This window comes from Eubalaena glacialis, chromosome 5 (assembly GCF_028564815.1).
Source record: "Eubalaena glacialis isolate mEubGla1 chromosome 5, mEubGla1.1.hap2.+ XY, whole genome shotgun sequence".
Lineage (NCBI taxonomy): Eukaryota > Metazoa > Chordata > Mammalia > Artiodactyla > Balaenidae > Eubalaena > Eubalaena glacialis.
Genome location: NC_083720.1, coordinates 68,547,801 through 68,561,996, shown reverse-complemented (window position 1 = coordinate 68,561,996; position 14,196 = coordinate 68,547,801). Strand labels below are relative to the sequence as shown.

The 14,196-nt window shown below is 46.0% G+C and overlaps 1 protein-coding gene across 1 annotated transcript; it reads right to left on the bottom strand.

Annotated features, from left to right (window-relative positions):
• Nucleotides 1–4,611: 4,611 nt before the first annotated feature.
• Nucleotides 4,612–10,047, bottom strand: SHISA3 (shisa family member 3). The gene is made up of 3 exons (XM_061192225.1): nucleotides 9,841–10,047; nucleotides 8,748–9,620; nucleotides 4,612–6,105 (listed from the first exon to the last, which is right to left on the bottom strand). Exons 2-3 carry the CDS (start codon nucleotides 9,022–9,024, stop codon nucleotides 5,666–5,668), a joined length of 717 nt encoding a protein of 238 aa, XP_061048208.1. The 5' UTR covers nucleotides 9,025–9,620; nucleotides 9,841–10,047; the 3' UTR covers nucleotides 4,612–5,665.
• Between the last annotated feature and the right edge of the window lie 4,149 nt (nucleotides 10,048–14,196).

Sequence of the window (14,196 nt, the reverse complement as noted above, 5' to 3'; positions counted from 1 at the left end):
TAAAGCTCACAAAACTTCTCAGCAAATAAATCTCCCTTAAGTAGGAAAAAAAAAAGCTAGATTTCATACTTGCTTACTTTGAATTAACAGCAACTTTCCATAGGTAAATCTGCTCTTGCAAAGATGTGAGCAGAATATTTAAAAATATATATTTTTATGTTTCATGGTTCTAGACTAGAAGCCATAAATGCAGTAAATACTGTTTGTTGTTTGTTTTACTACTTCAAGCTTCATTTTTCACATTTTCAAGTTTACTAGGTTAAAAAAAGCAGCCTTGGAAGGCAGCTACTATGGAAAATTGCAGTTTGCATTAAAGATAAAATAGTATTTTCAGCTCCATGAAAAACCATTCCTGCTGAAACTGCTGTAGAAATTGTGAAGCTGCATGAGTGGAGAGTATTCAATCTGTGATTATAGTAGTTTTCTCAGGTGTGTTTATCTCGATGTTCAATGCACTGTGTTTTATAAATAGTTATTAAAGTCGAGTAATATTCAATTCTATGCAGTGTTATGTGTCATTGGCCTTTTGTGAATGTGCATGTTTTAAATGGCAAATTTTAAACATTTTGTCCTCTGTTGTTAAAAATGAAATAAACTTTACCATTACATAAAGAAAATTGTTCAAGATTTAATTGCTAGTTTTAGAAACTATATTGCTTTATAAAACCCTCAAATCCGCTCGAACTATAGTCTGAGAAGGTGTATCTGTTTAATAACAATATTAACATTTTGTTTACAACCCCAGTGATATACAAAATATCCCTGCATTGTAATCCCATTCAACCCAACATAAAGTGGGGTATATTAACTCTAGTTTTGTATGAGCTGGTAGTTTTGATAATTAAGTATCAAAAAAACAATTTTTAAAATAAAATTACCATATTTTGATTCTTCAGTCAGAAAAGCCTCCCAGGATTGTCCTCATTACAGATTTAAATCGGCCTCTAAGTCAACAGCTAATTCACGGCTCCTTCCTTTCACATAGCATGAATGTCTTAAGTTTTCTAAACCCAGCGAAATTTTTTAAGTATATGAGAAAGTGGCCACATTTAGCCAATAAAATTTGAAGGAAGTAACCAGAAGATACTAAAATTGCCACGTGAGACAAAAATACAGGAAACATTGGAAACGTGGACAAGAGCTTAATCAAAAATAACCATTGTTTGGTAAAAGGAACTGAAAATGCGATTTGGAAAACTGCTAGAACAGGATTAGTTCACAGGCAAGGGCTGGGGAAGCAATGCGAGCAGCCTCTGGTTTCATAAGAGCGAGGGGCAGTGTGTGCTTTGCTGTCTGGGGCCCGACTTCCTTTCCCACCGCCTTTCCAAGGGCAACGATTGAGTGTGGGTCCCCCCCATGCAAAACCACAGCAAAACAATGTTCAGAAAAGTTACCTGTGAATTATGTCAAATATTTTCACATTCAACTCCATCCCCCTTAAAATAAGCACTGTCATCTAATACCACCATAAGGAGACAGCAAACTTGAAATACATTCCCATAAATTCAATGCGTCATCCCCATTTAAAGTTTGTTTTTATGGGCTTATGGCATCTCAGACCTAAACCTTCCATTTCAGTAATACAGAGCCACTCATTTTAGTGAAGAAAGATCTTCCTAACCTGGATCATTTCACTAAAAAGCTAATAAAAATTGTTGGAAAATGAAATATTTTTTACCATTCAGTCTTTATTTCAAGTACAAACTATAAAACCAGCAATTCAAATAAAAAATTCTCTGTCAAAATAATTTCATTAATAACTGTTTAATTGCAATTTTGAAAGTGTTATACATGTAAAAATATGTGACAGTTTGTTCCCTTAATAGTTAAGTAAGTAAATTCTTATTTTTCCTGAACATATACTAAATAAGCTTTTTAGGTCATGCACAGGTAAACTGATCTGGACCCAGTGAAATGTATCATACTCCTAATTGTGATTGTATATATTTTCAGGAATCTTTTTGGTTATCTGGTTTTAGAGAGAAAATTTCCTATAGATTTAAGTCAATCTGGCAAATTCTCCACCATGAGGAATAGCTAAGAATAACATCAATGAAAAACAGGTGGGAAAATAAGAGGGAACACCTATGCATTTGGACAATTAAAAATACATACAATGTGTTGGCTTTGGAGTGAATAACCATTTTAAAGCAAATTTATTGAATACATTTTTCTAAAGCAGATGATAAATCCACAGGCCATGAGTGCAGGGTGGGAGGGTGCTCTGTCGCAGTTAATAAGGAGAAGTTGGCCAGGTATCAAAGGAGGCCGTGGATTACCAGGGACTAACTCTATCAAACCGTCGGGCCATTTTCTCTGTCCCCTGCACTCCAATCAGCGTTGGATCTGCCCTCCCACAGAACTCAGTCCTGCATTTATATGCTGGGATATTTCATCTGCTTTCTATTGTGTATCGTGGACTTACTACACAGCTCCCTCCCCTCTAGAATGCAAGTGATTTGAGAGTGCTTCTGACTTCTGATGCGTCAAGACAACCCTCAGCAATAGGGTACCATCAACATCTTCATTTTATAAATGAGAAAACTGAGACACAGTGACGTAAAGTAAGTTGCCCAAAGTCACTCAGCTTATGGGTAACAAACCCAGGAAACTAACCCAGACCCTCTGACTCCAAAATCCATCTAAATCACCCTCTGCTCTCTCAGGTGTCTCAGGTATAAAGGGAGAAATGTTTGTCCTCTAGTGTTTCTACTTGTGCTCTGTATTAGTCTATGTTCTCATAATGTAGCACCAATCCTATTGATGGTTATAAACCCCTCTATCTGCAGGGTATGTACAGTATTACAGTCCATCACTCCTCCCCAAATCGATTTTCTGAAAAGTAGGTTGGATATTTTTTTCCTGAGAAAATTAGGCCTTCTAGGTACATGCCATAAAGTTAATGTAGAGTTTCAAAGCAGACTGCCTGGGTTCAAATCCTGGCTCTATTATTGTTGACCTTGGGCACAGTGTTCAACCTTTCTGCTTTGCTTTCTTTAGCTGCAAAACAGGTGTGATAATAGTCCCGACTTATGGTTTGTGAAGATTAAGTGATACATGTCATACAGCACACACATGGTGCTTAATAAATGTTACCCATTATTTGCATAACTACCTTTCAAAATACGGAACTTCTGTTTTTCAGAGATCCTACAATGCATGGGACAGTCCACCCAACAACGACTTGACGTCCAGGGGCATGACTTTGAAATGTCCCTCCATTCCTTTCGGTGGAAAAACCTAATCCCATCGTACTGAAAAAGTGTTTTCCCCACTGCCTTAATATACACTGAATTTTCCAGATATGAAACTACTGTGCAAATCAAAAGAAGATCGAACTTTGCTTCATTTGGAAAAAACATCACATTAACAGCAGGGCGCCTCTGGGGTGTGAGTTGCCAGTGTAGCAAACCTGTTCCCTTGCTGTTTGAATATGGTTATGCATACAGCTCCAGGACTGACTAGCTGTGGGACCTTGGGCTAGTTACTACACTCCTGCATGCCTCGGTTTCCAAATCTATAAAATAGGAATTATAATACCTCCCTGTCGCATTGTTTACAGATAAAATGAGTTAGTACATGTAAATATTTAGAGTAGTGTTTGGGTCATAAAAGCCCAGTAAAGATTAACTTTAATATATCAAAGGAGCAGAATGTAACAAACATAAATAAAGCCAGCCTAATAACATAGGAGTGAGTTCCAGAACTTCTCACAAATGTTTATCCTTTTACATTCAGCCTTTTCTCTCTCCCTTCCTCCCTCCTTCCCTCCCGCCCCCCCTTCCTGCCTTCCTTCCCTCCCTCCCTCTCTCCCTTCCTCTCCCCTTCCCTCCTTCCCTCCTTCCTCCCTCCCTCCTTCCCTCTCTCCCTTCCTGCCTTCCCTTTATTCCTGAATTATTGGGGCTAACCTGGGATACCTGGAAGTCAGGCCACTGTTAGTTGAAAGCAGGAGACTAGAAGTCAGAGCTCCTCTGCCATCAGAGTGGGCAAAGGCACAGTATCTTCCAACTTGTTTCCTCAACTAGAAAGCAAAGGGCAAGGCCAGATGACCTTCCTTAGGTCAGAATTCCACCTCTAAGTAGCTGTATTTGACAAGAGCTGTTGAGGATGTCATATGATAGTATGAATTCATATAAACCTGGGTTTTCAAAGGACATCCGTAGGGAACAGGAGGCAACAAAACTGAAGGAGATGAGCCAGGTTGGGGAGACCGGGCAGGAGGCTGGCGAAAGGGAACTCTCCTCTCTGAGAAGGACCTCCTGACCCCCTGGCACAGCAGGACCCTCAGTGCCACATCCTTTTCCTTCCACGAGAAGCCAAAAATCAGATTCTTATGAGAAATGTCCCAATTTTTTAATCTATGCAAATAACACATCCGAGGGCTGAAGCCCACAGGCTGATATCTCCATAAAAATTCACTTCCTTGGCTGCTTTCAGGAGTCCCGCTGCAGAAAATAGCTTTCTAACGTAATTCAAAATCAGTGTAGGATTTTTTTCATTTCAAATTATGAAGTGTTAAGCAAAGACATTTCCTTTTATTGAATAGCAAAGAGTATCATTAAGACGATAAAATGAAGCACTTTGATCTAAACTTTCAAAGAGGTTTCACGAAAACATAAAGCATTTTATTTATTCTAATCCAGCAGGATATATGCCCAAATATTTAGTCATCAGACATGGAATTCAGTGGCACTTAAGATACATAATATTAGATGATTATAGCCAAAGCTGGACTTTGAACTCCACACTTACTATTAACATAAAAAATTACAGTGCGACTACTAATTAGTACCGTCAATGTGGTAAATACATTAAATTACAAATCTTTACATTTGTACATAAGTCATTTTACAAATAAATGTTTTAAGAACCAACTGTCCAACTTTCATTTAAACACTAAATGTTGCTGGACAAAAAGTCTGCAATAAATACTCCCTCGGGTGGGTGGGGGAAATGCTTTTACATAAGATCTCTGTTACAATGAATACCTAAGTAAATATCTAAAATGTTAAACTTCTCATGTGGTTATTGAAATCTTGTATTCTCAAGACGCTCTTATATTTTAAACAAAATTTAGCTGTTAATTTAAAAAGTAACTGTTCCCATGATGCTAATATTATTCACGGTTAAGTTGCTCCCCAAATTATAAATAGGTTGTTCACTGTCCCCTCAGTTTACTTAGCAATTAATTTTTAAGTGAACCTTCAATAATTACAATCAGGTATATTTCTTTGTTTATTTATATATATATTTGTATTATCACTCACTAAACAACTTATAATGAAAAAAGAACACGTAGGCCTTTTCTAAGCAGGATAGCTGAGTTGTCCAATAAAACATCTTCAGCCAATTTGTAACTTTAAAGTCGGACTGCTGCCTATTTTGAATAAAAGTAACATAAATTGAAATGTAATAGTCACCATGTTTTCAAAGCCAGAAAGCAATTCTCTAACAGCCGTTCTGCGACTGGAGCCAGGAACCTCAAGATTAGAAGGTGCTGTATTTTCCTTGCACCTCAAGATTAGAAGGTGCTGTATTTTCCTTGAGCTTTCCTCCATGACATTGCTGGGCTCAAGGGAAATTTCCTCAGAAATCCTGGTGGCTGTGGCAGCAGCGTCCGTGGGTCTGCCATTGCACTACACGGTGGATCTGTAGCCATGGCCTGTCAACTGGAACTGAAGTCTGGACAGCTCTTCCCAGGCAGTGGTGGCTCCTGCTGGAGTGGGTAAGCAAAGTACTGGGGTGACACCAGGAAACCGGACGGCTGGGTCAGGTGGATTGGGTGGCCTGTGGTATAAGGCGGGGGTGGTGAGGGCACCAGGCAGCCTGGCTCTGCCCTGGCAAAGGAGAACCTTCGGATGGAGCCCCCTGTGGAGCTGGAGCTGGTGGCCGTGCTGGACTGCCTGGAAGGAGCCCTGAGGTTCGTGGAGGTCAGGATCATGGGCAGGGTCTCCGTCTGATAGCTGCGGAGCGAGAAGCGGATTGGCTGCTGCGAGGGCTCCTTGGGTCTCAAGCAGGTGCAGCAATAAATAGCCACTAAAGAGCCCAGAATGATGAAGGCAATGAAGATGGAGCCAACGATCAGGAAGGGAACGTAGACAGGCTCTAAAAGGCAAAAACAGACAGGCACAGATGCTGGGACTAGAGTCTCCCAAACTCTGGGCTGCTTAGGGGCAGGAGGTGGGAGGTCCACATTACCACCCTTGTCAGCCCAGCTTCTCAGAGCTTGTTACTGGTAACCTCTGAAGTGCAAACTGTGATGATGGAATATTCTTGCTCCTAGCAGGGAGGAAGCAAACTGATACTGTAGACTCTGTTAGCAATTAGCCATCATACTGCACATCTGGAAGTCGGAACAGAATCTATCCTCATGTTCACGCACTGGAGAGAGGGAAAGGATGAGTTTGGGGGGTTACTATAACACTGGTTTTCAATCTGGGTTTTAGTAGTTTTATCACGGTGGGGCGCTTAAGGGCTCTAAGGCTGAAAATCCATCTCCTATCCAAGAATCTCCAATCTAAGCAAAGAGAGCCGGGCCTTTTAAATGAAACCCCCAGGAATTTACAAGACTACAGAAAGAACAGGATAAAGAAATTGATAGTGGGCCCCAATTAACTGTGTCTCCTACTGCATCACAAATTGTCACCTCTGGATACTTCTTTCCAGAAACAATTTGGGATGCCTCCTCCAGCTGCCATGCTTCTGCCTCCCGATTCCCACCCAAATTCTGGGAAGGTCAGGCTGAACCTTAGATAGATTGTGATGCAGTTCTTGGTGTTAGTGGCCCAGACTTTCTGGGAGAGCACCCCTCAGAGTTAACCCCAGTTTCCTTCTCTCTCTACAAGGCAGACATAAAATTTCCTACCCCAGAGACACCCCCGGGGCAATCCTCCAGGTGTGTCCCCTGCCTGATAGAGCCACATTTGGATGCAAACCTCTGGCTTAGAGGTAGATGAAAGCAAGACTGCATTGACAGGCCCTACTGTGTGCCTGGCTCTTTCGTATTTATTGTCGGATTCATGGAGACCCGGTGAGGTGGGCGTGATACGCTCTATTTTCCAAGTGTGGAAGCACATTGGAGAGTTGTTGACTTTCCCAAAGTCACCCAGGCCGTGAGAGACAGGTAACTATCCACCCCAAGATCTGTGGGGCTCCTGGGTGTAAGCTCACCCATTCTGCCCCATTTACCAGCGTCCTGTGGAAGGCAAGTCTTAAGTGACGAACTACTTACTCAGCACCTTGCTAAGCTTCTTGCACTCCTTTAATTCACAGCCTAACTCCTCTGAGAGCCATACGCCCATTGTAGAGTTGAGAAGAGGCCCAGAGAAGTTAAGTAACTTGCCCAAGGTTACATACAAGCTGGCGAGCGAGAGAGCCACGGGTCCTGAGACTCCCTCAGATCCCACCCAGCCTTGGTGAGAGTGGAGACTGCCTCATCTGCTGCAGAGCTCGCCCGAGGAGGCCGGGATGGAGTCCCTGCTGGAGGCCGGGCACTCACGATCGCTCTGCAGAGAGCAACGGGGCCCCCCAGGGTGAGTGGAGTAAAGCCACGGAAACAGTTTGTATTTTCCTAACAGGCCAGGCCGGCCTAGAGTTCTCTCCTTTCCACTGAACATCTTTTCCCCAGAAACCTCTTCCCCAGTCCTGCAGATTGTTATTTTGCCCTCCAAAGTTAAATTCCTTGGAAGTCTAATGGAGTTCTAAGGAAGGGCAGGCCCCCCTTTCCTCTGGGTTGTCAGTCTCAGGGGAACGGGGGCTCCAGCGCCATCAGTGATCTCTCCAGCCTCTCCCCGCCTTTCCCGGGGACCGTCTTTTGCCGGCCTCAGACCTCCGCTCCGGAGTTCTGGGGTGTCGCGGCCCTTAGCTCCGCCCGCTCCTCCGGTTTCTCGGCCATAAAACCATCGCCTGGAGCTCTAAAGGGTTGCCCTGAAGTTCCGATTCAGGTGGAAAGCTTTTTTCTTTCTTTTTTTTTTTTTTAAGGTGTAAAATCTCTCTGCTGGGGTCGTGATTTATTCCGCTCTGAAGTGAGTGGAAATTTGACCCGCGTTTTCCGATGTGAGAATAGGGGGCGGGGAAGCCCCTGCGACCCCGGTTTCTAAATCTCCAGCTAGAGGACCTGGGCATTTCTGAAAAGCGTGACAATAGGGGGTGGGCCGGAGAGGGTAATTCGATGCCGAGAAATGAAAGGAAGTCGGGAGAATAGGGCAGCGTCTTAGAAACGCTACCAAAAGGCCACCAAAAAAAAAAAAAAGGTGTCTTAAGTTCCTTACGCTCGTGGAGCTACAGATAAGCGCGCCCCAAGAGTTGCGTTCCCTGCGCCATGGGCACGTCTCAAAGCTCCCGGAGCGCCCAAGGCGCGCGCTGGGGCACCCTCACCGTCCTTTAAAACCCAAGTCCAGCCTTGCGCTGCCCCTACAGCCCTTCTCTGCAATGTCGCGAGCGCCCGAGGCTCCCGCTCTCTTCCCCGGGGTCACCGGATGCAAGCCCCGCGGTCCTCACTGTCCCTCGAAAATTTTCTCTTGGGCAGACCCGCGGAAACCGCTTGTGGCGGGAATCGGGACTGCAAAGGAATAGGGCCCGACCTGAAACGCGACCACCCACTCCTCCCTTGATCCTCCCACCTCCAGCCTCCCCTTTGCGCAGACCCGGGAAAGCCTGGCGCGCCTGTCCGCGCGCACACCGGCCGGCACACGCGGCAGCCCGGGCGGCCGGGCGGGGTCTGCCCCCCGTGGGCCCGCACCACTCACGCGCCGTGATGCCGGGGTGCTCCAGCTCGCCACGGTCATTGGTGCAGCCGCCCTGCTCCAGCCTGGCGTCGGCCGCGGCGCAGCAGTAGCGCAGCGCGCAGGAGCCGCAGCAGATGGTGGCGTCCAGCGTGTCGAAGTCCTCCGGGCACTGGAAGCCCTCGTGGTAGTTGCCCTGCACGTCCACCCAGCCGTGGCAGTACTCTCCGGACTGCTGGGCGTCCGCCGGACCCCCGCGCAGCCAGCCCAAGAGGAGGCAGAGCGCCAGCAGCGCCCCCATCGCCGCGGACGCGCTGGGCGGCCGGGAGGGGCACGCGGCTGGAGAGCGAAGGGCTGAGCCGGGCCTCCGGGCGCCCCGCGGTTCCGCCTCCCCCCGGGGCGCGGCCTGGGCGGCTGCCCCGGCAGCCAAGACCACTCCCGCGAGGGTTAGCGGGGGCCAGAGAGGAGGAAAGGGCTGCGCGGCGGGCTCCACAGGCCGGGGGTCGGCATGGTGCGCGGGGGCGGATGAGCAAGGGCCGGCGGAAGGCGCCGGCCGAGGCTGAGGCTGGAGCTGCTGCAGCGGCCCTTTGCCCGGCTCATAACGCTCCCGGCGCGAGGGGCGCGCCCAGCCCTCGGTCACCTCCCGCCCCACTCCTCACGGGAGCCATCGCGCCCGGGTCTGGCAACTCCCGGGCCGCGCAGCACCCCGACTTGCGTCCGCTGCCGGGTCCAGAGCGGAGCCCGAAGGCAGGAGAATGGGAGATGCCCTCGTGCGGAGCCCCGGGACAGGCGGCCCCCCTGCCCCCGCCCCTGTCTGTCACGGGAGCTGGAGTCCGCCTGGCCGCGGCCAAGTACAAACGGCCTCCCGGTTGCTGACAGCTCTGCCTCCACGGCGTCCTTTAAAAAGGAAGAGGGAGGGGGAGACAGCGAGGGTTCACAGAGAGTCCGCCTCCGGGGCGCGCCGCCGGAGCTAATCACAGCGGGCGCGGCGCGACCGCCGGTCCTGTGCGCCCTCTGGTTCGCGCGCCCCCCTCCGCCTTTCCGGGCCACCCCCGCCCAGCGCGCTCCCCCAGGACTCTACCCTAAACCTGGGGCATCAGGCCCTCTCCACGCACACCTTCCAGCTCTCGCACAGCCCAGCAAACTCCGCAGAGGGCCAGGGCCGCCGGGTCGCTGCATCTATCCACGCGCGTAAGCGCGCGGGTGGAGACCAGGGCTTTGCTTTTTAGGGATGTAATCAAAAACGAACTCGGTAACTGGGGTTTGTAGAATCTTCCGTCGTCTGTTGCACAGATCTGGCCTCGTTCCTGGGACACCTGTTCTGAGGGTTCTGGGCGGATAGCATGCTTTCTAGGGCCCGCCCACATTTGCGCTGAGTTTTCCACCTAAGTTTCCACTTTTTCCAGAAGGGACGGCACATTTTCACAAATGTACACACACTCGCACTCTCCCCCGCCCCCCTAACCCGAACGCCACCGGGCGAAGAATCGCCGGTCACCGCCTGCCGAGGGCAGCTCGCAAAACCTCAAAGAGCACGACTTCTCCATTCGCTCCCGCAAAGGAAATAAAAGAACAAAATTAATGATAATTGAGCAGATCTGAACTTCTGTTCGGGCAAAGAAACACATTTATTTAAATGATGTGTCCCCCGTGTGCTCTTTTCAGGGGCACTGCTCCTTTGGCGGCGTAAGTGCCTTATGAAACTGGCGTTATGTGAAACCTGGGCTCAACTCAAGAATTTATTTTTACGGCATCCTGAACTTCCTGTCATCGTTTATTGGTACGTGTGAATATGTCCCGCGTATCTCCACCTATTTGTCAAACACGCTGAATGCCCGTGTCACTGATTTAGCTGTTGGCAAGTTGAGTGAAACAAGACGAAGTTTGCTGCGCACCAGCCATAGAAGTGTCCGGTCAAAAGCGTTCACCAAGCCCGCGGCTTCCCGAGGGTCCGAGTTCGTTCACAGAAGCTTTTTTTTTTTTAACTCTGAATGAAACCGTTTCTGTTTTAAAATGTATGCTCAAAGTAATCCAAGTAAATAATCACTTCTGATTTCTGATTTTAAATATTGGGATTAGCATTTATTTATGAGAATGTAAAAATAATGCCCAGCATTTCAGATGTTAAATAGGACTGTGTAAATATTTTATTGCTTTCTTAGATATTTCTTGGGACAATAATATGTTATTAAGTAAAACCAAATTAAGTTCAGACTTTTATCGACAAACAATGAGACAGTTTTTCTTGACTTAAAGAACTTAAGCATATGGGAAATTGTTTTTGCAGAAATTTCTTAGGTACTCTGTTTTTATGTACAAAAAAAAAAAATCCTTGCCAGCCCTAAAGAGTTGGTTTTTTTTTTTTAACATCTTTATTGGAGTATAATTGCTTTACAATGGTGTGTTAATTTCTGCTTTATAACAAAGTGAATCAGCTATACATATACCTATATCCCCATATCTCCTCCCTCTTGTGTCTCCCTCCCACGCTCCCTATCCCACCCCTCTAGGTGGTCACAAAGCACCGTAAAGGGGGGTTTTTTAAGTGTTTTTTTTTTTTAAAGGAGTGTTGTTTGGATTGTATAAGCCCTGAGCAATTAAGCAGGAAAGTCATGTAGAACCACAGAAACACTGAGATATAGTGATCGTAATAAGATGATAAAACTACAAAGACATGTTTACTGCTAATAACTTTCCCAGAACCACACCTCTTAATATTATTTTTGTTAAATTTAGAGGAATTCCATGACATCACAACTACCTAAAGTTCTACAGCAACCTCTGCTAGTCCCCCAAGGGTCAAGTTTCTCTCATTATCCAGCTGTTCTTTGATAGCATTAATATTTTAGGGAATGATTTGTTGGCACTTACCTCCCATTAATTACATTCTCTATGCCACAGTGGGATTCTTTTCCTTAGGACACCAGCTATAATTAATTCCCTCATTCAAACTCCTGTCTATTTGACTTATTTAGAAGACATTTTACTCAAATTTAGTTGGATATTTACTAATGGAAAATAACCGAACCTCCAAATTACTTGATACTCCTTAGATCTGATGTGTGTGAACATTAAAGCAACTGTACACCATGCTTTCTTATCTAGGTCCTGATCTGAAGCAACTTTATACCATCACAACAATCAGCTCTGGGGGCTTGCACGGGGTTGGGGGGGGAATGTGTTTGGTTCCTTGTCATAGAAGATCTCCTCAAGTTCTACACTGACTAATTTATACTGCAAAAGTGATGCTCTCAGAATGCTGTTTGCAAACAGGAAGAGAACATACCCTTCTTTTTAGGTTTATAAACATCCAAGGTTGCTGTTATTGTATTACTACTTTCATAGTAAAGGAAGATTAAAAAGTTCTTATAGACCCCCCTCAAAGACTCTAGGGAGAGGACATGGAGATGGAAAATAAAATCTGCACCATCTGGGGTATTTTGTCGAGGTTTTAAGAAATTCTATATCTTCCCTTATCTCAGTAACACAAATTCCATATTTTGGAGAAGAACGCAATCATAAGAGATCATTTCCTCAGCTTACATTCTCTTGTGGCCCTCCCGGCCTCCGGGAAATGCTATAGGAAACGAGTTAAATGATATGATGTCTGGGATTTGCTTTAATAAACACCAGAAAAAGAGAGAGAGTGGGGGGAGGGGAGAGGGGGAGAGAAAGAAGGAGGGGGAAGGAGGAGGATATGGAGAAGAAAAGAGGAGAGAGAAGGAGAGTGGAGGGAGGAAGAAAGAGAGGGGGAAGGAGGGGAGAAATAAAAGGGAGGAGAGAAATGGAGATGTGAAGATAGGATAGAGAAGCTGAAGCACAATTGGTAATATGTTGATAATTGTAACTGGGTGAAGGGTACTGGCAAAATCGAAATGCAATTCTTTCTATTTTTATACATGAATAAAAATTACATTTTTAAGAAAGTTTTTAGTACATAGGAATCGGTAGCAGGATGAAACTGGCACCAGACCATATTTCTCAACCTTGTCCCATTCACTTCTCTTTGTTTTATGTTCTTTGGAGCAGAGTGAAAGATTTAAGAAAAGCAAATGCAGAGAAGTGAAGAAAAACAGGACAAAATGGATGCATCAGAAAGGGTGGGGAACTAAAATGTCCTAAGGAAAGGAGGAGAAAAGGCCAATGGAATGCAGAAGGGAAAAAATAAGTAAAAAAGGACAATTAACTTTGGCTACGGAAATCCCCTCCAGCTTATGTGCACTGGATCCAGAAATAAAATAGAAAACAAAAAGTTTCTCAGCCCTCCCTCCAGTTTCTTCCTGGAGTGATGTATTATCACTAACCTTCCTTTAATTACTTTGCCTGTGACTTGATGGAATTCTCTTGCTTGGATCACTCACTATAAATCTCTTAATCCAGGAACCCGTCAATTGGAGTTACTGAAAAGGTATTTTTTCTCAAATTTGCTTTGGCATTTATTCACCACTAGAGAATACAAGGTGCCCAGATGTGTACTCTCAGACCCCGGCAGCCCAGCCCCAAGCTGTGCCCGTCCCTCTGCCCTGTTCCTTAGCCTCAGACTGTTTGTAAAGAGGGGATTAGACATAGGGCCCTTAGAGCAGTGTTTCTCAAACCACAAGTGCACAAGAATCACCTGGGGTGTTAAGATGCAGATTTTGATTCCCAGGGTCTGGGGAGGGGCCTGAGATTCTGCATTTCCAACACGTTCCCAGGTGATGCAGAGGCTGCTGGTCTGAGGCCCATCCTCTGTACCCCTCTGGGCCTTCTCTGCCCTTGCCCTTACTCACAGGGAAATGAATGAATACAGCCAACGGGACTGGCCCACCCAAAGCCCGTTTCCTCCCTTTCTTTACCACTCTCTGGGCCTTAAGACCCCAGCACTCCCTACCCAAACAGACCCAAGCTGGCTTCTAGGGTTCGCAAAAGCTTGTTCCAGGTCATAAGTGGTTCTAGCGGGAGATGGTTAAAAACTTGTAAAGGCAGGCTAGGATGTCCAAACATGGACATGAGAGGCCCCCGCAGTGCGAGATGGAGTCTGGGATGGGATGAAGGAGGGGGTGGGCAGATTCAGGCCGGTGGCCGCCACCGGAGCCCTGGCTCACCCATGATAGAGTGGACCTGTTGCCTGGCACATCCCAGGGACTCAGAAAATAAATAGTCATAAAGGGAATAGTGAATGATTGCATAAATGATGAAATGAACAATTTCCTTCAATAATTCTAAGCACTTACCATACCTCATGGTCATTGTGTGATAGGGCATCTATCTTCTTCTCCATTGGTTTCTCCTTCTCCTTTTTCATTATTGTATCCTGGGACCTAGCAGAACACCTGGTACATGGTGAGTGCTCAGTAAGTGTTGAGTGTAACTGACTGTAAACAATAGACAACTGGCTGAGGACTTGTGACAATTGAGACACCCGCCTCACCACCATATAAGGCTGCAGCAAGTTGAATATCTCGGAGCTGGGTCAGTGGCGAGCGGGGTGAAT

What these genes read in the sequence shown, in the direction of transcription:
- SHISA3 (XM_061192225.1), bottom strand. Translation starts at nt 9,024, where the DNA reads ATGGGGGCGCTGCTGGCGCTCTGCCTCCTCTTGGGCTGGCTGCGCGGG. An exon ending in GCACCCCGGCATCACGGCGC is followed by an intron (nt 6,106 to 8,747) that starts GTGAGTGGTGCG and finishes TTTGCCTTTTAG; the next exon opens with AGCCTGTCTACGTTCCCTTC.